The sequence below is a fragment of the Hyla sarda genome, chromosome 2 (genome assembly GCF_029499605.1).
Source record: "Hyla sarda isolate aHylSar1 chromosome 2, aHylSar1.hap1, whole genome shotgun sequence".
Taxonomy (NCBI): Eukaryota; Metazoa; Chordata; class Amphibia; order Anura; family Hylidae; genus Hyla; species Hyla sarda.
The window spans coordinates 46239476-46265954 of NC_079190.1; the positions used below are offsets into that span (position 1 = coordinate 46239476).

The 26479-nt window shown below is 46.4% G+C and overlaps 1 protein-coding gene across 14 annotated transcripts in view; it reads right to left on the bottom strand.

The window, feature by feature from the left end:
- Positions 1-21356: 21356 nt before the first annotated feature.
- Positions 21357-26479, bottom strand: part of PARP4 (poly(ADP-ribose) polymerase family member 4) — a 142419-nt gene continuing 137296 nt past the window's right edge. For all 14 annotated transcript variants that reach the window (XM_056561691.1, XM_056561690.1, XM_056561696.1 and 11 more), the window contains 2 exons: positions 24813-24945; positions 21357-21971 (listed from right to left, as the gene is read on the bottom strand). In XM_056561691.1, the coding sequence (XP_056417666.1) occupies positions 21782-21971; positions 24813-24945 (323 nt within the window). In that variant the 3' untranslated portion in view covers positions 21357-21781. The remainder of the gene's footprint in view (positions 21972-24812; positions 24946-26479) is intronic.

A 26479-nucleotide genomic window follows, 5' to 3' on the forward strand; every position in this document is an offset into this window, starting at 1 on the left:
GACCGGAGGAGCGGTGACCGGAACACTGAAGAAGATGACGCGGTCACTTACCAGGCCCCGGCCAGCGCGCGTTCTCCTGCAACGATCCTGCGGTCCTCCTGCGTCTCTATGGTTGTACGCACATGACGTCAGTGACGTTCCGTGCATACGACCATAGAGGCGGAGAAGCGAGGGACCGAAGGAGAACGCCGGGGAATGGTGAGTGACCGCCGGACATCCTTATGTCCCGAAAAGATTTTTCGGGACACTGGGATGTCCGGGATATTAATACTTCTTTTTATGTGCCCGGGCCGGCTCCCGTGTGTGGCTGCAGGCGGGGGCCGGCCAAAGCATATAAAAACTAATACTGTATACTAAAAACCAGGGGGCCTCCAGCTGTTGTGAAACTACAACTCCCAGCATGCCCGGACAGACTTTGCCCGTCCGGGCATGCTGGGAGTTGTAGTTTCACAACAGCTGGAGGCCCCCTGGTTTTTAGTATACAGTATTAGTTTTTATATGCTCTGGTCGGCCCCCGCCTGCAGCCACACACGGGAGCCGGTCCGGGCACATAAAAAGAAGTATTCCTATCCCGGAGAGCGCGCCCCCACAGATGTTGCGGCCGGCCCCCCCTGCACCCCCCACGAGTGCCTCTGCCACTGGCAGTGTTTGTAACTTGTGCTGTGGGCGGGCAGGGGAGATGGGTCATTATCGGCACATTTTTTGTTGTTTCGGCATTTCCCCGAAATAGCTATTATAGTGCTAGACGGAGTGCCTTTCAATGTCAGAGAGCCCCATATAAATAGTACCAAACGGAGAGCGCCTCTACAGTGTCAGGCTATCTGTATATAGGGCAAGACGGAGAGCCCCTCTATACAGTATCAGAATATCAATATATAGTGCCAGGCAAAGTGCCCCTCTATACAGCATCATAGAGCCACATATATAGTGCTAGGCAGTGTACCAACTATACAGAGCAGAGTCAGACGCATATATAGTACAAGGCAAAGTGCCCCTCTATACAGTGCCAGAGAGACCCAGAGTGCCCTATATATCAGGCAGAGTGCTCTTCTATACAGTGTCATAGAGCTCCATAGAGACTGCCCCTCTATACAGTGTCATAGAGCTCCATAGAGACTGCCCCTCTATACAGTGTCATAGAGCTCAGTAGAGACTGCCCCTCTATACAGTGCCAGAGTGCTCTTCTATACAGTGTCATAGAGCTGAATAGAGACTGCCCCTCTATACAATGCCAGAGTGCTCTTCTATACAGTGCCATAGAGCTCCATAGAGACTGCCCCTCTATACAGTGCCAGAGTGCTCTTCTATACAGTGTCATAGAGCTCCATAGAGACTGCCCCTCTATACAGTGCCAGAGTGCTCTTCTATACAGTGTCATAGAGCTCCATAGAGACTGCCCCTCTATACAGTGTCATAGAGCTCAGTAGAGACTGCCCCTCTATACAGTGCCAGAGTGCTCTTCTATACAGTGTCATAGAGCTGAATAGAGACTGCCCCTCTATACAATGCCAGAGTGCTCTTCTATACAGTGCCATAGAGCTCCATAGAGACTGCCCCTCTATACAGTGCCAGAGTGCTCTTCTATACAGTGTCATAGAGCTCCATAGAGACTGCCCCTCTATACAGTGCCAGAGTGCTTTTCTATACAGTGTCATAGAGCTCCATAGAGACTGCCCCTCTATACAATGCCAGAGTGCTCTTCTATACAGTGTCATAGAGCTCCATAGAGACTGCCCCTCTATACAGTGCCAGAGTGCTCTTCTGTACATTGTCATAGAGCTCCATAGAGACTGCCCCTCTATACAGTGCCAGAGTGCTCTTCTATACAGTGTCATAGAGCTCCATAGAGACTGCCCCTCTATACAGTGCCAGAGTGCTCTTCTATACAGTGTCATAGAGCTCCATAGAGACTGCCCCTCTATACAGTGCCAGAGTGCTCTTCTATACAGTGTCATAGAGCTCCATAGAGACTGCCCCTCTATACAGTGCCAGAGTGCTCTTCTATACAGTGTCATAGAGCTCCATAAAGACTGCCCCTCTATACAATGCCAGAGTGCTCTTCTATACAGTGTCATAGAGCTCCATAGAGACTGCCCCTCTATACAATGCCAGAGTGCTCTTCTATACAGTGTCATAGAGCTCCATAGAGACTGCCCCTCTATACAGTGCCAGAGTGCTCTTCTATACAGTGTCATAGAGCTCCATAGAGACTGCCCCTCTATACAGTGCCAGAGTGCTCTTCTATACAGTGTCATAGAGCTCCATAGAGACTGCCCCTCTATACAGTGCCAGAGTGCTCTTCTATACAGTGTCATAGAGCTCCATAGAGACTGCCCCTCTATACAGTGCCAGAGTGCTCTTCTATACAGTGTCATAGAGCTCCATAGAGACTGCCCCTCTATACAGTGCCAGAGTGCTCTTCTGTACATTGTCATAGAGCTCCATAGAGACTGCCCCTCTATACAGTGCCAGAGTGCTCTTCTATACAGTGTCATAGAGCTCCATAGAGACTGCCCCTCTATACAATGCCAGAGTGCTCTTCTATAGTGTCATAGAGCTCCATAGAGACTGCCCCTCTATACAGTGCCAGAGTGCTCTTCTATACAGTGTCATAGAGCTCCATAGAGACTGCCCCTCTATACAGTGCCAGAGTGCTCTTCTATACAGTGTCATAGAGCTCCATAGAGACTGCCCCTCTATACAGTGCCAGAGTGCTCTTCTATACAGTGTCATAGAGCTCCATAGAGACTGCCCCTCTATACAGTGCCAGAGTGCTCTTCTGTACATTGTCATAGAGCTCCATAGAGACTGCCCCTCTATACAGTGCCAGAGTGCTCTTCTGTACATTGTCATAGAGCTCCATAGAGACTGCCCCTCTATACAGTGCCAGAGTGCTCTTCTGTACAGTGTCAGAGCTCCATACAGAGTGCCCTTCTATACACTGTCAGAGAGCCCTATATGTAGTGTTAGGTGGAGTGCCCTCTATACAGTCTTAGAGAGCCCCATATATAGTTCAGGGCAGAATGCCCCTCTATATATTGTCAGCCCCATATATAGTGTTTAGTGCCCCTGTATACAGCGTCAAAGAGCCCCATATATAGTGCCAGGCGGAGTGCCAGCCCCTCTATTCCATCTCAGAGAGTCCCATATATAGTGTTAGAGGTGTACTCCACTGGAAAACATTTTCTTTAAATCAACTGGTGCCAAAAAGTTAACAGATTTGTAAATTATTTCTATTTAAAAATCTTAAACCTTCCAGTACTTATCAGCTGCTGTATGCTCCAGAGGAAGTTCTTTTCTTTTTGAATTTCTTTTCTGTCTGACCACAGTGCTCTCTGCTGACACCTCTGTTCAGAGTAGGAGCAAATCCCCATAGAAAACCTCTCCTGCTCTGGACAGTTCCTAACATGGACAGAGGTGTCAGCAGAGAGCACTGTGGTCAGACACAAAATAAATTCAAAAAGAAAAGAATTTCCTCTGTAGTATACAGCAGCTGATAAGTACTGGAAGGATTAAGATTTTTAAAAAGAAGAAATTTACAAATCTGTTTAACTTTCAGGCACCAGTTGATTTAAAGGGGTTATCCAGGAAAAACATTTTTTATATATATCAACTGGCTCTAGAAAGTTTGTAAATTACTTCTTTTAAAAAAAAATTAATCCTTTCAGTACTTATGAGCTGCAGAAGTTGAGTTGTTCTTTTCTGTCTAAGTGCTCTCTGATGACACGTGTCTCGGGAACCGCCCAGTTTAGAAGCAAATCCCCATAGCAAACCTATTCTGCTCTGTGCAGTTCCCGAGACAAGCAGAGATGTCAGCAGAGAGCACTGTTGTCAGACAGAAAAGAACAACTCAACTTCAGCAGCTGATAATTATTGAAAGGATTAAGATTTTTTTAATAGAAGTAATTTACAAATCTGTTTAACTTTCTGGAGCCAGTTGATATATATAAAAAAGATTTTTCCTGGATAACCCCTTTAATGAAAAATGTTTTGCAGTAGAGCGCCCCTCTGTACAGGGACAGAAAGCTCTATATTTAGTACCAGACAGAAAGCCTGTCTATATAGTGTCAGAAAGCCCTTGATGCAGACCAGTGTTGCAAAAAATAAATAAAAGTGTGAACTGTCACGGATTTCAATGGAATATGGATTTCTTGCAGATTTCAACATGGACTCCACATGAAGGCCTTACAGAGCCCCTCATAGACAGTGTCCGGCACTATCATGCTACTGGCCATATCATGTGGGATGCAGGACCTAATATTGGGGGGGGGGACAGCAGTCAGCACATGTGCTGCCACCTCCTCATTCCTTCTCAGCTTGCATGTGACAGCCTCTACATTCATTATTGACATAAACGTCAATCTCAAAAATGGTTATTTATATACAGTGACCCCCCGACCTACAATGGCCCCGACATACGATCATTTCAACATGCGATGGTCTCTCAGAGGCCATCGCATAGTGAAGGCAGCATCAACATACGATGCTTTTGTATGTCGGGGCCATCGCATAAACGGCTATCCGGCAGCTCTGACTGCTTCAGCTGCCGCCGGATAGCCGTTTACGGTGCCCCGTGTGGTCCGCTGATGGTCTCCTACCTGTCCACGGGGCTCCGGTGCATTCTCTTCACGATCCCCTCCATCGCCGGCGCCCTCCTTCGTCGTCGTTGCGCGCACGCAGTCCCGTCATCCAATAGGAGTGACGTGCGTGCGTAGTGACGTGATAGCGGAGAGCGAGGATCCCGGGGCAGCAGAGATGTTCCGGAGCATCGGGGACGCAGCAACAGCGATGGAGGGCGACATCAAGGGCAGCGGTGACGGGTCCGGAACAGCGGGGACAGGTGAGTACAGCCTCCTATACTTTACTTGCACGCATCCCTCAACATACGATGGTTTCAACAAACGATGGTTCATTTGGAACAGATTACCATCATATGTTGATATTTTTGGGTACCTTCAGGGAAGGGGAGGCCGTCTTCGGAGCGGGATCGTGACATCATCCAGCTCTGTACAAGGCAGCCCCCCCGGCTGGAACCTACAGCTAGGGGCAGCAGAAATCGCCGCTGCAAGGCTATTAACCCTTAAGATCAGTGTTTCCCAACCAGGGTGCTCCAGCTGTTGAAAAACTACAACGCCCAGCATGCCCGGACAGCCTTTGGCTGTCCGGGCATGCTGGGAGTTGCAGTTTTGCAAAAGCTGGAGGCACCCTGGTTGGGAAACAACGCTTTAAATCCTGCAATGAAAGTCGATCGAGACACCTAAAACAGGTAAATCCCTATGGGCGGTTGGTTGCGAGGGCCAGCGGGCCCCACACTCTTGTGACTGCCACGGGCGCTACGTGTGACTCTACCCTTACAGTGATTGTTCAGAGTTGCAGTGGTTGGTTATCCTGTGAATTAGAGATGAGCGAACTTACAGTAAATTCGATTCGTCACGAACTTCTCGGCTCGGCAGTTGATGACTTTTCCTGCGTAAATTAGTTCAGCCTTCAGGTGCTCCGGTGGGCTGGAAAAGGTGGATACATTCCTAGCAAAAAGTCTCCTAGGACTGTATCCACCTTTTCCAACCCACGGGAGCACCTGAAAGCTGAACTAATTTATGCAGGAAAAGTCATCAACTGCCGAGCCGAGAAGTTCGTGACGAATCGAATTTACTGTAAGTTCGCTCATCTCTACTGTGGATAGGTGATCAATGCTTATTGCGGCACAACTCCTTCTACTCCCACAGATATAAATAAAAGGAACTGCACATGAATGTGTCTATCTATTCAGCCTGCGTCTGGCAGAACAGGAGCCTCCATTTTCTGAACTCTGAGGCCCCCGAACTACTCAGTAGATATGCCAAAAATATCAGAGGGAAAACCCAAGAGTTATTCTTGTATACATTGACCTACCAGAAGAGGGCCTCAAAGCTCACATATTAGTTGTAGATACTTGATTTGCTAAATTTCACAGCCGTCTCGCCTTTGCCCTTTTAATTTCACAATTTTGAGAAGCATTTTATGGTGCAATAGCTTTGGTGTTAAAAATCATTTTTTAACTTAATCCCACAAAAAAATTATAATAAATAAATATGTTACTCAGTACCTAATCCTGACCATGTACATCTATACATCTAATTTTTCTGCCTCTATCGCCTTTATTTATTATAAACAATATACCACTTTTGATTAGCTCACAGTGTTAGAAATCCTCTCAGGGGAAGGGGGCGTGTCCCTCCTTGTGGTGGTGGGAGGTGATTGGTGGGTCTGATCATGCAGACTTGTCTATGAGTCATCTCTTGTCAATGACTCATGGACAGGCTGATGCTGCTGCAGGACTGGTAAGTGTCCCATTAGGTATGGAGACCCTAGTGGTGAGATTTTCAGGAACCGTTTTCATTATTAAAAATTAAATTTTTTTAACCCCTTCCCGCTACAGGACGTATGCATACGTCCTGTATTTAAAGCTTCACTGTGCGGCTCTACACAGTGAAGCCGCAGCGATCTCTGCTGCTTTCGGCAGCAGGGGATTGCCGTGACAAGCAGAGGGACCAATCAGAGCAGTCCGCGATTGTCTTCTGACAGACTGGCCAATCAAAGCGCAGATCACGTGATCGCACTGTTGACAGTCTGTCAGAGGAGAGTGTCAAGTAAAAAAGTGCTAAGAGCTAAACCCCTCCCCCTATTATCCCCCTCATCACCCTATAGTCCACCCCCCACACCCGTCTTTTGATCACCCTCCAGTGATCACCCCCCCCCCTGAGACCTTCGCCCCTTGTCCCCCTGTGATAGCCGTGATGTGCGAATTGGTATTTTTTTATATAAATCAGCCTCCCGTCGCCCCTGTGTCACGAGTTTGCTGTCACCAGAGACCATCGCCCATGTCACCTGTGATCGTTGCCTGTGTCACCAGAGACCGTCGCCCGTGTCCCCTGTGGTAGCTGTGGCGTGCTGATTAGTATTTTCAATATAAATCAGCCGTCCGCTCTCACCGTCTGTCAGCCCTGTGTCACCTGAGTTTGCTGTCTGCTGTTATATGAGACCGTCGCCCCTTGTCCCCAGAGATCGTTGCCCCTTGTCAGTGTTCCTGTTGTTGTCATCCCCTTGTTATAAAAAGTAAAAAATAAAAGAAAAAGGTTAACCCTTTCCGGTCACCCCTATTACAAAAAAAAAAGTCACCCCTTTCCTGTCACCCCCAGTTTTTTGTGTTGTGTATATAAGCACAACATGTCCGGCTCACCACAGCGGATGTATTTGCTGGAGGAGGCCTATGACTATTTGGCCTCAGTGATGGGGTCTGTGAGTGATGATGAAGACCCCACATTCCTGCTCAAATCCTCAGCCGACTCAGACTCTGACGTGCCACCCCCAAGGAGGCCACGCAGGCAGGCCACTGCAGCGGCCACTGCATCACCTGGGCTTTCTGAGCCCTCTGACCCTACATGGGTAGACCCAGAGGATTTTACACCCCAAATCCCTGGATTTACAGGGAATCTAGCGATGCAATTCCCATATGCTGGGTTGGCGGAAAAATACTTTTTAAGTTCTTTTTCACAGATGAGCTGATGAGCCACAAGCATCTATACCCAGTAATGAATACATTACTGAACACCCCACCTCTAGTCACGCTCATCCGAATAGGTGGACCCATCAGAGATGGCAACATTTTGGGGTATAGTGCTCAGAATGTGGCTGCTGAAGAAACCATCTGTTCATATTGGAGCATCGACCTGCTGTACAACACCCCAATGTACCGCATGGCGATGAGCAGGACATGGTTTGAGATAATACTGAGATTTCTGCATTATACTGATAATGCCGTAAGTCCACCTAGAGACCACCCTAGCTATGATCAGCTATATAAAATTAGGCCCCTTATAGACCATCTAAATGCCATGTTCCAGGTGGCATATGTCCCAGACAGGAAAATATTAATTGATGAGTCCCTGGTGCACTATAAGGGCAGGCTACAATTCAGCCAATACCTGCCCAGCAAAAGGACAAGGTATGGCATGAAGATGTACAGGCTCTCAGGATACACGTACAGGTTCCGTGTATATGAGGGGAAAGACTCATCAATTGAACCCCCAGAGTGCCACCCTGTCCTGGAAATTACAGGCAAGATAGTATGGGATTTGGTGCACCCCATACTAGACCAGGGATACCACCTCTACCTGGACAATTTCTATACGAGCATCCCCCTATTCAAATGCCTCGCTGCACGTGGTACAGTAGCATGGGGCACTGTACGTAGAAACCAGAGAGGCCTCCCCAAACCTCTGCTGGCACACCCAATGTGAAAGCATGAGAGCAGGGCACTGTGCAGCAATGGCGTATTGTGCGTCAGGTACAAGGACAAGAGAGACGCCCTTGTACTGACCACAATACATGGCCAAACCACCACCCCAATTTCTGTACGTGGGGCTGGTACAGAAATCCATAAGCCAGACTGCATCCTGGCTTATAATAAGTTCATGGGGGGGGCGGAGCCTGACCGCTGAGCTGGATGGCCGCTTAACTGCGCTGCTCCCCACGACCGAGACCTGAACCGACCTCATACAGCTCCTCATCTCACACCAAAATGGGCAGAACGGATCGAGATTGTGCTGGTGCTACCCCTGGTCCACCGAAATCTAACAAGAACCAGGCGGACATGGCAAAATACCTGAGGGTAAAGTCCCAGCAGAGCCCGGCGCGGTCTTCCAAGATGGCGCTGGCTCCCGCCGCCGCTGCTGACGGAGACGAGGCATCAGAAGACGAGAGTTACGGTGGTAGCCAGGTGGACTCAGGTGGGGAAGACCCGAAACTTCACCTAACCAAAGCCTTCCTGAGAAAGACTGTGCAACAAGCGGTTGCTAAAGCGATCCAAGCGGCCTTCGTACCGGTGCTACAGGAGCTGGCGGACATTAAGTCGGAAGTCCGCCATGCGGCCTCCCGCACCGAGCACTTAGAAACTGCATTGACTGACACAGTGTCCTTCTGCGACTCAACTGGGCACCAGCTCCAGCACCATGAGAACCAACTCAATAAAGCCTTCTTGATGTTAGAAGACCAGGAAAACCGGAGTCGGAGGAAAAACGTGAGGATTAAAGGCATTCCCGAGACATACGCTTCGGAAGCCCTCCGTGGCGTCACCATGCAGATTTTCGCCTCCTTGCTAGGAGATGAAAGAGCGGCAGCCATTGTTATAGAACGGGTCCACAGGGCGCTTAAGCCTAAGCCTCAACCGAACGAACCTCCCAGAGACTTAGTCTGCGGGCTGCTCAGCTATCTGGACACCGCTGCGGTCCTCAGGGCTAATAGAGAAACCGAGGACTTGAGATTTGAAGGTACGCAGATTCAGATCTACCAAGATATCGCTCCATCCACGCTGGCTAAGCGACGTCTCCTTAACCCCCTGCTGCAGAAACTCAGAGAACACCACTTACCTTACATGTGGTTGTTCCCTTTCGGCATCTCCATACTGAAGGGTGGAAAAAGGATCTCTATCAGGTCTCCAGATGAGCTCGATAAAGCCTGGGCGCTGCTGGAAATTGACCCAATTGCCATCCCCTCCTGGCTGCCAGTGAATATGTGCCACACACTGCCGTCGCTCCCGAAGCAGATTGGAGGCCCGCGAGCAGAAAAGCCTAAACCTTCTAAAGCCCGCAGACATGCAGCTAAGTTACAGAAAGACTATGACACCACCTGATCTCCACCGGTCTCCTGTCCGATAAGTATATTGCCTTCATTTAAGATTTAAGTTTTCTAGTTACTATACTGCCCGCCTTGGCCGTTATAGCCCGATTGCAGAGCGCCTGGCTTATTGTTGCTTGCCTGGAACCACTCAGCACTTGCGGAACGACCCTGCTGTGTTCTAACTGTCGGTGGACTTCCATTGTTCCACAGCCTGACAGCCTTTGTGTTACTCTACAGCTTGACCTGTCAGTTCTTAATGATGTGGGGCTGCGATGCAAAGTTTCCCCTGTAGCGCTGCATATTGCATTTCCCTGGCCTTTCCCCCCCCCATCCCCTGGCCCTATACCGTAGATCACGGCATCTCTCGCTGCCACCACCCCCCCCCCTCCTTTCAATGCATAGTACTTGCTCGTGACTGCCACCACCCACAACCTGCTAGCCGAGAGCTACCCCCTTGCCACCCGCATGATTTGGGTCCTGGACTTCCCTGCTCCCATGGCCCCTTCCCTAACCCTTTCTTGGCCCCCCGAGGACACCTGGAGGCATGGGATCCACCGGTCGAACGGGCCACTGCTGTATGCTGGGAAGGGGGGGTCATGTCATGTCATGTCATGCTGTGTCATGTTGTTTTATTTAATTTCATTTTATCTGCTTTAACCTAATTTGCTATGCATACTAGTTTGGGATTCTTACAGCTAGCTACCTATTACAGTGGGTCCGTACTTAGCCTGCTATTTGTTCCATGCGGGATGTTCTGCACATATGTTACTCTGAGGGCTGTATTTCTTAACATTTACCTATTTTAGAGTTTTAAGGTTCTAATAATGGTCGATTTGGTCGTCGGTTCAGGAATTTATCCGTAACCCTACTTTCTACACCCACTTTTTTCCTTCTCTCTTTGTAGAAAGGCTATCCCCTCTTCATTTCCCCCCTCACCTGTACGCCTTAGTACTTCACCATCCCATTGGCTGCTTTATCACCTATAGTGAACTGTTTCCCCCTTTTTTCACTATCTGACCCTCTCATTCTTTCCCCTTTCTGCTTCTACTCCTTCCCTCCGTCTCCCCCCCCCCCCCCTCCCGCTTGATGCCTTGTTCGGTCTACCCCCGGCCCTAGTGCGTCTCCCACCAGTCTCGTCTTGTTTGTTGTGTCTCCCCTGTCTTGTCAACCCCTTGTTCGCGCTTGCTACATCCAGCTGCTACCCTGTGTGCCATGGCCACTCTCCAGTTTATGACGTACAATGTACATGGCTTTAATTCTCCATGTAAGAGACATAATGTATTGTCTTTATTGCAGAAAGAGAAAATGTCTGTACTGTTCTTACAGGAAACACATTTTAAGAAGCATAGGATTCCCAAACTACCTTCTAACTACTCTTCTCTTTGGTTTCATAGTGGGAGCTCGAACTCCTCCTCCAGAGGGGTATCTATTGCACTGCAGAGGGAGGTCCCCTTCCAACTCCTTGACTCTTACGACTCAGCTGACGGGAGGGCGCTGTTCATAAAAGGTAGGATCGGAGCCGTGACATACACTTTAGCCTCCCTTTACGCCCCAAACAAGAAACAGATTCCCTGGCTGTTGGGTACATTGGAGAGATTGAGGGCCTTCGCGGAGGGTCCTATTATCATAGGGGCTGACTTGAACGTCGCTCTAGATCCCCTACTGGACTCCTCTACGCGGAGGTCGGCGGTCCGACCGGTTGACCTGCGCACCCTGAGGAACAAACTACAGGAGTTGGGTCTTGCTGACATCTGGCGTCTGCACAACCCAGGTGACCACTCCTACACTTTCTTCTCCACCCCCCATCAGTCTGCTCAGCGCCTGGATTACCTCCTCTGCCATGAAAGCCTCCTGCCATCGTTCCACCACTCCACAATAGCACCTAGGACTTTGTCAGACCACTCACCCGTCACTGCCGCGTCCACTCTCACACACCTCCCCAGGCGCGACTGGACATGGCGCCTAAATGACTCCTTACTGTCACATCCAGAAACGGTTTCTAACCTCTCATATCAAATTCAAGCCTTCTTTGATATAAATCTCACTCCAGACGTTTCCTGGCCAACGGTATGGGAAACGCATAAAGCATACATGCGAGGCATCTTAATTGCCTTAGGCTCTAAAGTCAAGAAAGAGAGGGCACGAGAGGTCTCCTCCCTATTGGAGCGACTTACCGAGCTCGAGAGACGATTCAGAGCTCCGTTCTCCCCATCCGTTGCCCGGGAACTCACTTCTGTTCGGGAACAGCTGCGAGATATACTCACCCAGAAACATGCGGACTCTGTAATCCGCTTCCGTCAAAAGTTATTCCAACACGGGGACAAGGGGGGGCGATTGATGTCGGCTATGATTAAGAAGCGGAAGGAGAAAACATTTATCCCTGCCATCAAAACAGACGCACACCAACTAACCACAGACACTAAGAAAATAGCCTCGGCTTTCACGGACTATTATACTACCTTATACAATATCTCCCCCCATGTCCCTGACCACACACAATGATCTCAAGCTATAACATCCTTTCTGCGCTCGCTGGCATTACCTACCTTGACTGCAGAGGAGGGTGCATCCCTCTTGGAGCCTTGCACCATTGAAGAGGTACAGAAAGTACTACAATCCTTCCCTAACGGCAAAAGCCCGGGCCCAGATGGACTTAGCTTGACTTACTATAAAACATTTCAGGAGGTCCTGGCCCCCAAGTTGATGCACTGGTGCAACGCTCTATTGGAGGGGGGTAGCCTGCCTGCTCAAGCGCTCGAAGCACATATTACTATCCTTCCTAAAGAAGGCAAGGATCATCTCTTATGTTCCAGCTACAGGCCCATATCCTTACTCAATATTGACGTGAAGGTGTGGGCCAAGGTGCTAACGCTTAGACTGGGGCGATATCTACCACACCTCATACATCCGGATCAAACAGGTTTCGTGCGCGGCAGGGAAGGCAGACACAACGCCCTTAGGGTGATGCACGCAATGCATTATGCTAGGTCCACACACACTCCGCTTATCCTCCTCGGCACAGATGCCGAGAAGGCATTCGACAGAGTTTCCTGGCAGTACTTACAACACACATTGGCCTCCTTTGGAGTGCCCCAGGCATTCACAGCTGCCGTCATGTCGCTTTACTCGAGCCCGAGCGCGCGCGTTAGGGTCAATGGCGCTTTGTCCCCCTCCTTCCAGATCAGAAATGGTACCCGGCAGGGGTGCCCCCTGTCCCCTTCATTGTACATCACAGTCATGGAGACGCTATTGCAGGCTTTACGGAGGGAGAAGTTGATTGAAGGCTTGGTGGTGGGTGAGCATGAACATAAAGCCGCTGCTTTCGCGGACGATCTGCTCCTTCTCATCACGAACCCGGAGACCGCCTTACCAAAAGTACAAGACTTGCTAGACCATTTCGGCTCGCTTTCCAACTTCAAGGTCAATTACACTAAGTCGGAAATATTGAATGTTTCCCTGCCCAACACTAGAGCCGTACTCTTACAAAACTCCTCCCCTTACCGATGGCCGTCAGACCACATTACTTACCTAGGCATTGCCTTGCCCCCATCGCTGTCCGACCTGTTTACAGCCAACTACGTGCCTATGTTTGCAAAACTGAAACGACAGTTAGAGTCTTACCAGCTGCCCTTCCTGTCGTGGATGGGTAGGCGGAATCTACTACAGACGTACATTATGCCCTCCATCCTGTATTTGCTCAGAATGGTACCTATTGCCTTACCGACCAAGCATTTGCTTCAATGGAAGCGATTGTTCTCCTCCTTCCTCTGGTCAGGCAAGAAGCCACGCTTGCCGTACAAACTCCTGCTCAGGCGTAAATCACACGGGGGCATAGCTCTCCCGGATGTCGAGCAATGGTACCGGGTGGTGCATTTGCAGAGATGGACGGAGATTTTCTGTCGCACTAGCCTTCTGCAGGGCACTTCTTTAGAATCACTACAACTAGCGGTACCTGATACCTCACGCGAGAGAACACTCTGGCTCCCTTCGACAGACATACTCACCCAGATAGCTAACCCATTGCTGCGGGGCACACTCCTGCTTAAAAAGGCTTTTGATAGGTCGGGCAGACGTATGGTGGGAGGCAGACCTACCCTGTCCCCAGCTTTACCGAGCTCACTGATTCCGCACATCCTGACGCCCCACGCCTCGGAGGTGGATGGTGTTTGGAGACATCTTAGATCCGTACCGCTGAAGCTTTTGTGTAGGGATGGCCACCCACCGTCTCAGGAGGTAATCCAGGAGCTGATCCCGACTACGACTCTAAATTTCATGCAAAGCTACATTATACGGCGCACATGTGCCTCCTTATTGAGGCAATATGCCATCGGCTCCGACCTATCCTGGGTAGACAGACTAGCTTTCGCCACCACAGACATTGACACTAAGCCGCGGCTTTCTGTCTTCCGCTCACATTATATGGACGAGGATGGTGCTACTCCCCCGCTTTTCCTTACCTCTTGGGAAAAGGAATTGAAGGTTATCTTCACTGACGCTGACAAGAAGAAGATTCTAGATAGCTCCCATGGGTTCTCTAGATGCGTTAGGTTACAGGAAGGACATTACAAGCTGCTAGTTAGGTGGTATAGGACACCAGAGCTGCTCAGACATTGGGGTCTCACACAGACATCGGAGTGCTGGAGATGTGGGGGTGACATTGGCTCCCTATCACACATATGGTGGCACTGCCCCCTCCTAACAGACTTCTGGAAGGGTGTGGGGGAGACTATGACTGAGGTGACTGGCACTAGGGTTGACCTTACTCCACTTCAGATCTTCCTAGGGCTCCCGGGCTCGGGGTGCCCCTTGCATCCCAAATCCCTGACAGCGCATCTGCTCACGGCGGCTAAGGCCCTTATCCCGCTACACTGGCGTCAGACCACTCCGCCAACTGTTGATGAATGGAAGGGCAGAGTCTCACAGATATGCCGCCTGGAGGAGTTGTCGAGCTGGGGGACTCACACACATGACCGTTTTCTGCAGACGTGGACCCCGTGGAGGAGGTACCTAGCCTCCCCTGGAACTCCCTAATTACTTTTCTTTGTTTCTTCTTCTTCTTAGTTTCCTTTGTTTCTTCTGACCTTTCCCCACATACCACGCACTCTGGTTTAGATGTACCGATTGAACTCCATCAGCACTGCACTTTACCCACATTCGCGTCTGCCCTTGTCCTCATGTTCTCCCACGCCCCTCACCTCTTTTTCCTCTCCCTATTGTGTCCTTCCTCACCCCCATCTCATCCATTACTCTCCTATTGTGGTCGCCCTCCTTCCTCCACCTTCTCACCCCACCTTTCTCTTCCATCACTTTCTAATTCCCGACCACTTGCTTTATGTTCTTCACCCCCTACTCTTTCTCTCCATCTCAATTTCTCTCCACGATACCATGTAAGTTGAATCGTCTTGCCTGAGACAGACTATCCATGGTACACGGGTGCAGCTGGCCTCGCTCGTGGACAGTGGGTCCTCTCTCACGTCCTTGCATATGTGTCATGTCCCTGGCCCGGAATGTCTCTTTTGTGGGTTTTTCAGGGGTCTTGTACATACTTAGGACTCATTGTGCAGACACCTACCGTTTATTAGTCTGTCGAATGTCTTAGGCGCTATGTACTTGTGAACTTACATATTTATTGTTGTATTCTTTGGTTGACTCAACTGTTGTGTCTTGAAAATTCATAAATAAAGAATTGATAAAAAAAAAAATAATAAGTTCATGGGAGGGATGGACTGGTCTGACCAGGTGCTGAAGCCATACAGGGCCATGAGAAAGACAAGGACCTGGTACAAGAAACTGGCTGTGCACATGGTACAGATGGCCTTATATAGTGCCTTTGTCCTGTACAGAGGGGGAAGTTCTTGGAGTTCCAGGAGGTGGTCATAAGGAGCCTGATAGTTGGGGACCAGGAAGGTGCAGACCCCAGCACTTCCAACAAGTCCTCACGGATTGTGCCAGGGCAGCATTTCCCCAGTGAGATCCTAACACTGGGAAGAAGGGGAGGACCCAAAAGAGCTATAAAAGAGGGAACTGCAGGGACACTACGTACCAGTGCGAGACCTGTCCCACTCAACGTGGACTGTGCATTCCATGTTTTAAAATTTATCACACGTCCCTGCAATATTAATTTGATCCCTCTTAACCCCCTTGTACCACATCACATGCCACTGTTTGTTCTTAATTAATTTTACCCCCCTCATTTTATCAAAATCTGTGGCCCAGCGTGCCACCTATTATTTTCATCCTACGCCAAAACCATTCCAGCAAAAAGATGTGGTACAGTAGGCCCTGGACAATCCTTCCCCTCTGCCATGTGCCCAGTCCGCATAGACCATGCCACACGTTGGGTATTGCCTTACCCAGGAGAACACACATAACAATTACTGGGGAGTATGTCTCCGGTGGCACAACCTGGGCACAATATATTAGGTGCTAAAATGGCACGTGGGTGCTGCAATCACAATTTTCACTATGCACAATCCCCAAGAGCATCATCTTCTGGAAAACCTCTTTTCGTTCAAAATGCTCTCTACCCCCCTAAATAAATTCTTTGAGGGGTGTAGTTTTCAAAATGCGGTCTCTTGTGGGGTGTTTCCACTGTTCTAGTTCTACAGTTGGCATTGCAAATGCACATAGTGTGAGAAAACAGATTCTGCATTTAAAAGGCGCTCCTTTCCTCTTGTGCCCTGCTGTGTGCATAAATACCAACTTATGCCCACATATTGGGTACTGGCGTGTTCTGGAGAAATTGCCTAACACAATTTGGGGTGCTAATATCCCTGTGTTCCTTGTGAAAGTGAAAAAAATTGGTGCTAAAAGTGAAAAATACGCATCAAAATTTGAAATTTCATTTTTACGGCCTAGTTCTGCAAACACCTGTGGGGTCAAAATGCTCACTACACCTTTAAATGAATTTTTTGAGGGGTGTAGTTCTCAAAATCGGGTCCCTTGTGGGGTGTTTATACAGTTCTGGCACTATGGGGGCTTTGTAAATGCAACATGGCCCCAAAAAACTATTTCAGACAAATTCTCTCCAAGAGCCCAATGTTGCTCCTTCCCTTCTGAGCCCTCTAGTGAGTCCACAAAGTAATTTACATCCACATATGAGGTAATCCCTAACTTGAGAGAAATTGGGTTAAACATTTTTGGGGCTTTTTCTCCTTCTACCCCTAGTAAAAATGAACAAAATGGGGCTACAAGAACATGTTTGTATTAAAAAAATGAAAATTTTGATTTTTTTTCTCCACTTTGCTGGTATTCCTGTGAAACACCTATAGGGTTAACAAACTTTCTAAATGTCAGTATGAAAACTTTGAGGGGTGCAGTTTCTACAATGGGGTAATTTGTGGGTGGGATTTCTTACAGAAAAGCCCCTCAAATCCACTTTAAAATGAACTGGTCCCTGAAAAAAATCAGATTTTGCATTTTTTGTGAAAATTTTAAAAATTGCTGCTATACTTTGAAGCCCTCTAATTTCTTCAAAAAAGTTAAAACACGTCAAATTTATGATGCCAACATAAAATAGACATATTGTATATGTGAATCAATATATAATTTATTTGTGATGTCCATTTTCCTTACAAGCAGAGAGTTTCTAAGTTAGAAAAATGCTAAATTTTCTAATTTTTTATGAAATTTGGGAACTTTCACAAATATTTTCGATTTTATTTTTACCACTAACATAAAGTAGAATATGTCACGAAAAAACAATCTCGGAATCAAATTTATAAGTAAAAGCACCCCAGAGTTATTAATGCTTAAAGTGACAAAGGTCAGATTTGCAAAAAAATGCTTTGGTCCTTAAGGTCAAAATGGACTGTGTCCTTAAGGGGTTAAACAACCATATTACAAATAGTATTTAACCCCTAACCACATTGGACATAAATCTACGTCCTGGTGCAATGGTACTTAACGCACCAGGATGTACATTTACACCGGAGTGGTGCTCGCATCATACATGGCAGTTCTCGGCTGCTATCGGCAGCCATGGACCTACTGGAAATGGCGGACATCAGCGATTGCGCTGATGTCCGCCATTAGCCCCTAAGATGCCGTGATCAATACAGATCACCGCATATGCAGCACTTATAATGTATGATTAGATTGCCTGCAGGACTGCCGCGGGGATCCGATCATCTAAGAGGTCCCCTCACCTGCTCCGTCTGTCATCCTGGGGTTTTCGTCTCTGGTCTGACATCGAGCAGACCAGAGGAGAAGATTGCCGATAATGCTGATCAGTGCTATGCATATGTAAAGTGTAAAAAAAATGTGAAAAAGACCCTCCCCCAATAAAAATTTAAATGCCCCCTTTTTTTACACTAAAAAGCATTAAAAAAAAGAATTAATAAACATGTTTGGTTTCGACACGTGTAAATGTCCGAACTATCAAAATATAATGTTAATGATCCTGTACGGTGAACAGTGTAAACGTTAAAAAAAAGTCCAAAATTGCTGCTTTTTTTGTCACATCACATTCCAAAAAAATAATAAAAAAAGATTAAAAAGTAACATATGCGCAAAAGTGTGCGCGATAATGACTAGAGATCACGCCGCAAAAAATAAGCCCTCAAACAGTCCCGTATATGGAAAAATGAGAATTATAGTTGGTCAAAATAGGGCAATTTTAAATATAGAAATTTTGTAAAAAAAAGTTTGAGTTTTTATTTAAAAGCAGTACAATATTAGAAAAGCATGTAATCATGGGTATCATATTAATCGTAATAACTCACAGAATAAAGAAAACATGTCATTTTTACTGTTAAGTATACAGTGTGAAAACAAAACCTTCCAAAATTAGCAAATTTGTGGTTTTCTTTTCAATTTCCCCACACAAATAACAATATTTTGGTTTTGCCATACATTTTATGGTAAAATGAGTGATATCCTTATGTATTACTTATGTCTGTATTGTGTACCTTCCTGATGTCCATGTTTTGTCCTTGTTGGCAGCAGTTTATTAGATTTTTTTCCATATCATGCTGTTTTGTATGATTTCTTTCATGATACAATAAAAGCTAAAAAAAGAAAAGAAAAGAAAAAGGAAAATGCAACAAAAAAAATTGGCTGTATTCATTTTTATCAGTAACAACATATGAAAAGTTTTTAGATCTGACAGTGCCCATTTAGGCAACAAAAAATAATCACTTAGACCACAAATAATTTAGGCAAATCTAATAAAAGGTTTTTATTTATTATTCTGGATACATATATTTGTAAGAGATAGATATATTTTTAAAAGGTTATATAAAAACTCATCAAGAACTCATACACTGCAATACAAATGCCACCAAAAACCCACAAACAAATGAAATGATTCCTTTTTAAGAAGCTGATAAATTACATGCTTCAATTAAATGGATACAGTATTGATCACACATCTGACTTTCATTGTGTTCAGCATTATATAATTGGAGACGCTGCAGCTACGGAGAGCTATAGGTGGGGTCTCATACATTGGTTGGTCAAACAGATGCCCCCCATTGGATGGCTTATGCTGGTCATATACAGAGCTAAACCCACTGATTTTGATCTATATAATATATAAAAAGCGTACAGCCTGGACAACCCCTGTAAGAATAAAGATGATGATAAAACATCACAATGGATCTATGACAGAACTGATGGAGATATATTTTGTATGATGGACTTTACTAATAATAGAAGCTGTATAACATAAACTAAATATTTTTTCATAGCCCTGAGAGGGAACTCCAGAGGAAAAAAAATGTATTCAAATGGTGCCAGAAAGTTAAACAGATTTGTAAATTACTTCTGTTTAAAAAAAATCTTAATCCTTCCAGTACTGATCAGCTGCTGTATGATCCAGAGAAAGTTGTGTAGTTCTTTCCAGTCTGACCACAGTGCTCTCTGCTGCCACCTCTGTCTGTGTCATGAACTGTCCAGAGCAGGATAGGTTTGCTATGGAGATTTGTTCTGGCTCTGGACAGTTCCTGACGCGGACAGGGGTGGCAGCACTTTAAAGGGGTACTCTGCTGCTCAGCGTCTGGAACAAACTCTTCTGAACGCTGGAGTTGGGAGCTCGTGACGTCATAGCCAAGCCCCCTCATGACATCACACCCCACCCCCTCAATGCAAGTCCATGGGAGGGGGCGTGACATCCGTCACGCCCCCTCCCATAGACTTGCATTGAGGGGGTGGGGCATCATGAGGGGGCGGGGCTGTGACGTATCGAGCTGCCGGCGCCAGCATTCGTAACAGTTTGTTCCAAACGCCGAGCAGCAGAGTACCCCTTTAAGTCTAAAAGTGCATCTGTCACCCCCATACTAGATGCAGAGCTGCAGACACCAACAGGGCATAAGAAGATGAAACAGAGGGCACCTTTGTTTACTTTGACCACAGCTTGTAAACCTATATCATCGTTGTTTTGTAATTCTGCCGGCACGACTGAGGTACAGGGCTCCAGGCTAGAATCAGGTGAAGACGAGGAGGAGGTGTTCTGCTGCAGCTCCGCTGGCCTCTCTGACTATTCGGAGGAATTACAAAACAACCCTGATATGCCCTAACTGTTGGTGTCTGCACCCCCATTCCTTATATGGAGGAGACTAATGTGCCTTTAATATGCTTTATAAATACATCAAGGGAGATGAAAAATTTGTAAACAAAAACTGTCTCTGTTGCCCACCCAAAACTCACTTTCATTTGTAACAGGTAAGTATAGGGTTTTCTCCTCAGGGCACAGTGAAATAGAAAGAAATTAAGAAAGATAAAGAAAATAACTGTGTTATAAACCTTCAAGTAGATAGAAAGGTAATGGACTGGATCCCATGTAAACGTGAAGATGGAAACCAATAGCAGGATATCCAGAAGAAGTTAAAACTATTACATTTATTTAGATCATCTTAAAATTCACAATAAAAATGTAAAAGTCTCGTAAAACGAAAATAAATGCAGAAGCGTTTCATGCCTTACGGCTCTAACTCGTGTCAATAAAAATAATAAAGAGTGTCAGATTTATTTATTCTAAAATAAAGGGTTTTATCACCAAAAAAACACTAGTGGAGATTAATAAAAACTGCCTGCGCTACACATCTAGTGAAATGTGGCCCCCCAAAAACTTGCTTAGATGACTTGCACATTTTCAATGTGTTTTAGACTCTTTTGTCCGAGCCTCAACAAAGGGGTGTGACTTACCAAAAATGAGGAGTGGCTTATTTAGGAAGGGGTGTGGGTTAAAGGAATACTGCAGCCATATGCAACTTATCCCCTATCCGCAGGATAGGGGATAAGTGTCTGATCACGGAGGGTCCGAACGCTGGGCCCCCCCACACTCTCCTGTATGGGGCCACGGCTCTCCTTATGCAGGAGGCGTGTCAGTCGCAGCATGATGCCGCAACCGACACACCCTTTCCATGTATCTCTATGGGAGAGGCGGAGATGCGGTATTAGTGCATCCCCGCCTCTCCCATAGAGCTAAATGGAGGGGGCGTGTCTGATGACCTCTTAGTGAGGTCGACAACATGCACATTAGCCGTGCAGAGCAACAGCAGTTCCAGGTCCCCATAAGGGAGATCGCAGGGGGTCCCAGCGATCAGACCCCCCGCAATCAGACACTTATCCCCTATTCTGCGGATAGACGATAAGTTGTCTATGACTGCAGTAATCCTTTAAAGGGGTACTCCCGTGGAAAACTTTTTTTATTTTTTTAAATCAACTGGTGCCAGAAAGTTAAACAGATTTGTAAATTACTTCTATTAAAAAATCTTAATCCTTTCAGTAATTTTTAGGAGCTGTATACTACAGAGGAAATTCTTTTCTTTTTGGATTTCTCTGCTGTCACAACCACAGTGCTCTCTGCTGACCTCTGCTGTCCATTTTAGGAACTGTCCAGAGCAGCATGTCATGTGTTTGCTATGGGGATTTTCTCCTGCTCTGTACAGTTCCTAAAATGGACAGCAGAGGACAGCACAGCTCCCAGGACGTGAGTCATCAGAGAGCAGTTAAACAGAAAACAACAACTCAACTTCAGAAGCTAATAACTATTGTAAGCATTAAGATTTTTTAATAGAAGTAATTTACAAATCTGTTTAACTTTCCGTAGCCAGTTGATATATAAAAAAAAAAGTTTTGGCCTGGAATACCCCTTTAAAAGCAATGAAAAGACAGAATGCGATCACAACAAAAACAAACAATCTGAAACTGAGAAAATATCAGAAGTTGTGGATATTGGATCCAAGCGCAATAACTGGCGTGTGGCTTGTTCCCAGTCTTTCCCCAAACCAAGCCGCACACAGATGCCCGAGTACTGTCGGTCGGATTTTCCTGCCCATTCAATGGCTTTTTCAATGCTTGAATATGGCAAACTGTTCAAGGAAACAGACACAGAGTTAGACAGAATATAAATCTTTTGTATAGTTAGTGCCTACACAACAAAAGTAAATACACTTATATTATTATAAACAGATTTGTAAATTACTTCTAGTAAAAAATCTGTATCCTTCCAGTACTTATTAGCTGCTATATACTACAGAGAAAGTTCTTTTCTTTTTGGATTTCTTATTTTTTTTCTGTCCACGGTGCTCTCTGCTGACACCTCAGTCTGTATCGTGAATAATGGAAAAAATGGTCTTAGAGGGGCTGAGCAAAAGAGGTCACAAATGGAGAGACTCGAGCCTGCACAGGACAATTAAATTTATTTGACACAACGGACAACACGTTTCGGCACACAGAGAGTGCCTTCCTCAGATCCAAACATACAGTGCGATCGCTGAGATGGTAAATTTGTATGGTTGAACTTATGGAGTTCCTGTGAAGTTCAATGCTGGCATAGATCCCCGTCAGCACTGAACTGCACAGGAACTCCATAAGTGCATCCTTACAAATTTAACATCTCAGCGATCGCACTGTATGTTTGGACCTGAGGAAGGCACTCTCTGTGTGCCGAAAGCGCCGTCCGTTGTGTCAAATAAATTTAATTGTTCTGTGCTGGCTCGAGTCTCTCCATTTGTGACCTCTTTTGCGCAGCGCCTCTAAGACCGTTTTTTCCATTATTAACAATTTGCCATAACTGGCCCTTGCACAAGGGTCGAGTCCCAGTCAGAGTGCGGCAGCCATAACCTACCAATACTATCATCAAGGTCATTGAGAAAGAGGTATCCAAAACCTCGAAACGCGTCTGCATAGGTGAATAAAGAAACTTTTAACTATACCAGTGACTTCTGAAGTTTATTGCAACGGGTGATCCGAGGATCCGGAGCTTTTTTTCCCCCTCATATCCTGAATGTCTACTATCGAGTGAGGCTTCCACCTCCTCGACATCTCTGGACGGCTGCACCGTTACTTCCACACCGAGACAATCCAGGTTGCTGCATGCCTAATGCAACCTGGCAAGGTAAGTGGTTTTTGCATATACCGCTCACTCTAAATATTTACATCTGGTTCAAAACGTACTGCCCTATGAGAGCTCTGTCTTTTTTTTTTCACTCTTATACAGTACAAAAAGGAACTGATATAGTAGCACCTCAAGCAAGATGGCTGTCTCTATTAATGTGTACAGAATAAAGAATATGAAATAAATAAAAAGAAGTTTGCTTAAGACAATAATTTTGATGTCAAAGTCTATTGGATGAAGTACATAAGGAGAGAGAAACAAAATGATAATTGGGGTACGTTATAAATCAAAACCTGCTACCTAGTCATTGAAGAGAGGCTGCACAACAAAAGCTACCATATATACTCGAGTATAAGCCGACCCGAATATCAGCCGAGGCCCCTAATTTTACCCCAAAAACCCAGGAAAAGTTATTGACTCGACTATAAGCCTAGGGTGGGAAATACATCATCCCCCCCATGTAATCACCCAGACCCCCGTCATCATCCCCTCCCCTTCATCATCACCGCCTGTCAATCCCTTCATCAGTGGTCTTCAACCTGCGGACCTCCAGATGTTGCAAAACTACAACTCCCAGCATGCCCGGACAGCCATCGGCTGTCTGGGCATGCTGGGTGTTGTAGTTTTGAAACCTCTGGAGGTCCGCAGGTTGAAGACCACTGCGGCCTTCGTCATCATCCAGTCCCCCCCCCCCTTTTGTTTTGTACTCACCTCCCCTCGGCAGGAAGTTAGGGTGAGCTGGTCCGGGCCACCTATGCTGCAGGGACCGTCCGGTTGGGGAGGGTTAGTCGTTGCAGGCTGTCCATTTTCCCTGGGGGGCCTCTTCTCCACGCTCCGGACCCAGTGACATTGCCTTGATGACGATGCACCTGTGCGTCGTCGTCAAGGCAACGTCACTACCCTGGGGCCTGGCCCGAATCGTGGAGAAGAGGCCCCCCCCGGTGAAAATGGACAGCCCGCAATGACTCACCATCCCCACCGGACGGTCCCTGCTGCATAGATGGCCCGGACCAGCTCACCCTAACTTCCCGCCGAGGGGGGGGTGAGTACAAAACAAAGGGGGGGGGGGCTGGATGATGACGAAGGCCGCAGTGGTCTTCAACCTGTGGACCTCCAGACCTTTTAAAACTACAACACCCAGCAGGCCCGGACAGCCGATGGCTGCCCGGGCTTGCTGGGAGTTGTAGTTTTGCAACATCTGGAGGTCCGCAGGTTGAAGACCACTGATGAAGGGATTGACAGGCAGAGAGTTCACTCGAGTATAAGCCGAGGGGGGGAGTTTTGAGCACGAAAAATCGTGCTGAAAAACTCGGCTTATACTCGAGTATATACGGTATACCCCATAAAACAGCCTTTTTTTTTTAATTACATCTGTAAAATGATTGTATGTTTGATGAAACAGTCATTTTACTATTAAGTTGTATTAAAAGCAATGATGTTTCACAGGCATTTTACAGCCCAAAAAACAGGCACTAATACTGTGTAAACATAGCATTGGGCTAATTTCACACACAGTATTTGTAGCCATAGCTTGAGCCATAAACAGCTGAAATATGGGCCAAAAGAAAAAAAAAAAGCTAAAAAAAAAATGAGTTTAATATCATTCTGACAGCAAGAATAATGCAGCAAACGAAACACAGAAAATATGGTCCTAAAAATATGGTCCTGATTCATGACTATGACTAATTCTTTTTTTTTTTTACCTCTATAATATTCTGTAATGCAGATATCAACACTATAAGAGCATCCTGCTCCCTAAACTTACAATTTACTCATAGTAGATAATATTAATGCTATTTGTTGACAGCTTTACCTTTTCAGGACAGGCGGTTCCAACTTCATCAAAGATTTAAATGTGATTCCGCTCAGTATGTTGTGGACGCGGATTATTTGTAGCACCAGGAGCGTAGCCATCAGTTTGTGAATTGTATCGACCCCTCTGGTACCTGTAAAAACAAAATAAATAACAAAAATAAGAACAAAAAAAATCTGAACACTATGATGTACAGTGGTCCCTCAAGTTACAATATTAATTGGTTCCAGGACGACTATTGTATGTTGAAACCATTGTATGTACATACCATAACTATATAGAAACCTGGTAATTGGTTCTTAAGCCCCCAAAATGTCATCCAAATATAGGAAAAAAAGAGGATTAAAGAAAAATAAGTACATAACTGATATAGATAAAGCAAATCCTTACATATAACAGTAATAAAGATCTGCTGGGAGCTGTAATCACTGTCTATGTAGAGGACAGGAGCTTCTTCAGGGTCCTGTACAGTACACGCAGTGTCCTAAAAAAGTAACATGGAGCTGCCCCCACCTGGTGTCCAAAGGAGCAGCTATCCGTGGCATAGGTAAAGAGTACAGAACATGTAATACCTCCCCGTACTGTATGAGGCACTACCAGATAGCCAGCAGTGCATGCACTTCAGTAATACAGGGGTTTTACCAGTAAAATGCCCATTCTTATTGGTCAGTTCTTCCAGCCAATGACACGTTTAACAGATCTGGACTGTCTGTAGCATTGTATGGGGGGGTCTGGTTTCAAGTTACAATGGTCCAGTAAAGAAAAATACCAAAAGTATGTTGAAATTATTGTATGTTGAGGACATTTTAAGTTGAGGGATCACTGTATAAGGTCATGAGAAACTTTTACTTAACTATGCAAAACATAAAAATACATGTAAAAAAATTATTTTTGTTTCCCCAACAGCAAATGCTTCCATTCCACACCAGAAAAAAGAAGTTTTCCAATATATTAATTATATCAAACGCTGGAAATGTTTTCTTATATACCGTATATACTAGCTGAGTACCCTGTTTTTCCTTCCTAATCCTTGTTGTGGGGGAAAATAAACAGTGGAGGAAGCTTTTGACTTAATATCCCGTCCTCATATATTGTTGTCATATACCAACTCCATATCCCGTCCTCATATCCCAACCTCCTATCCCCACCTCCTATCCCGTCCTCATATCTCGACCTCCTATCCCAACTTCCTATCCCGTCCTCCTATCTCGACCTCCTATCCCGACCTCCTATCCCCACCTCCTATCCCGTCCTCCTATCCAGTCCATCTATCTCGACCTCCTATCATGACCTCCTATTCCGACCTTCCATCCCAACCTCCTAACCCGTCCTCCTATCCAGTCCATCTATCCCGACCTCCTATCCCGTCCTCATATCTCGACCTCCTATCCCAACTTCCTATCCCGTCCTCCTATCTCGACCTCCTATCCCATCCTCATATCCCGTCCTCCTATCTTGACCTCCTATCTCGACCTCCTATCTCGACCTCCTATCTCGACCTCCTATCCCGACCTCCTATCCCGACCTCCTATCCCGACCTCCAATCCCGACCTCCAATCCCAACCTCCTATCTCGACCTCCTATCCCGCCCTCATATCCCGTCCTCATATCTTGACCTCCTTTCCCAACTTCCTATCCCGTCCTCCTATCTCGACCTCCTATCCCGA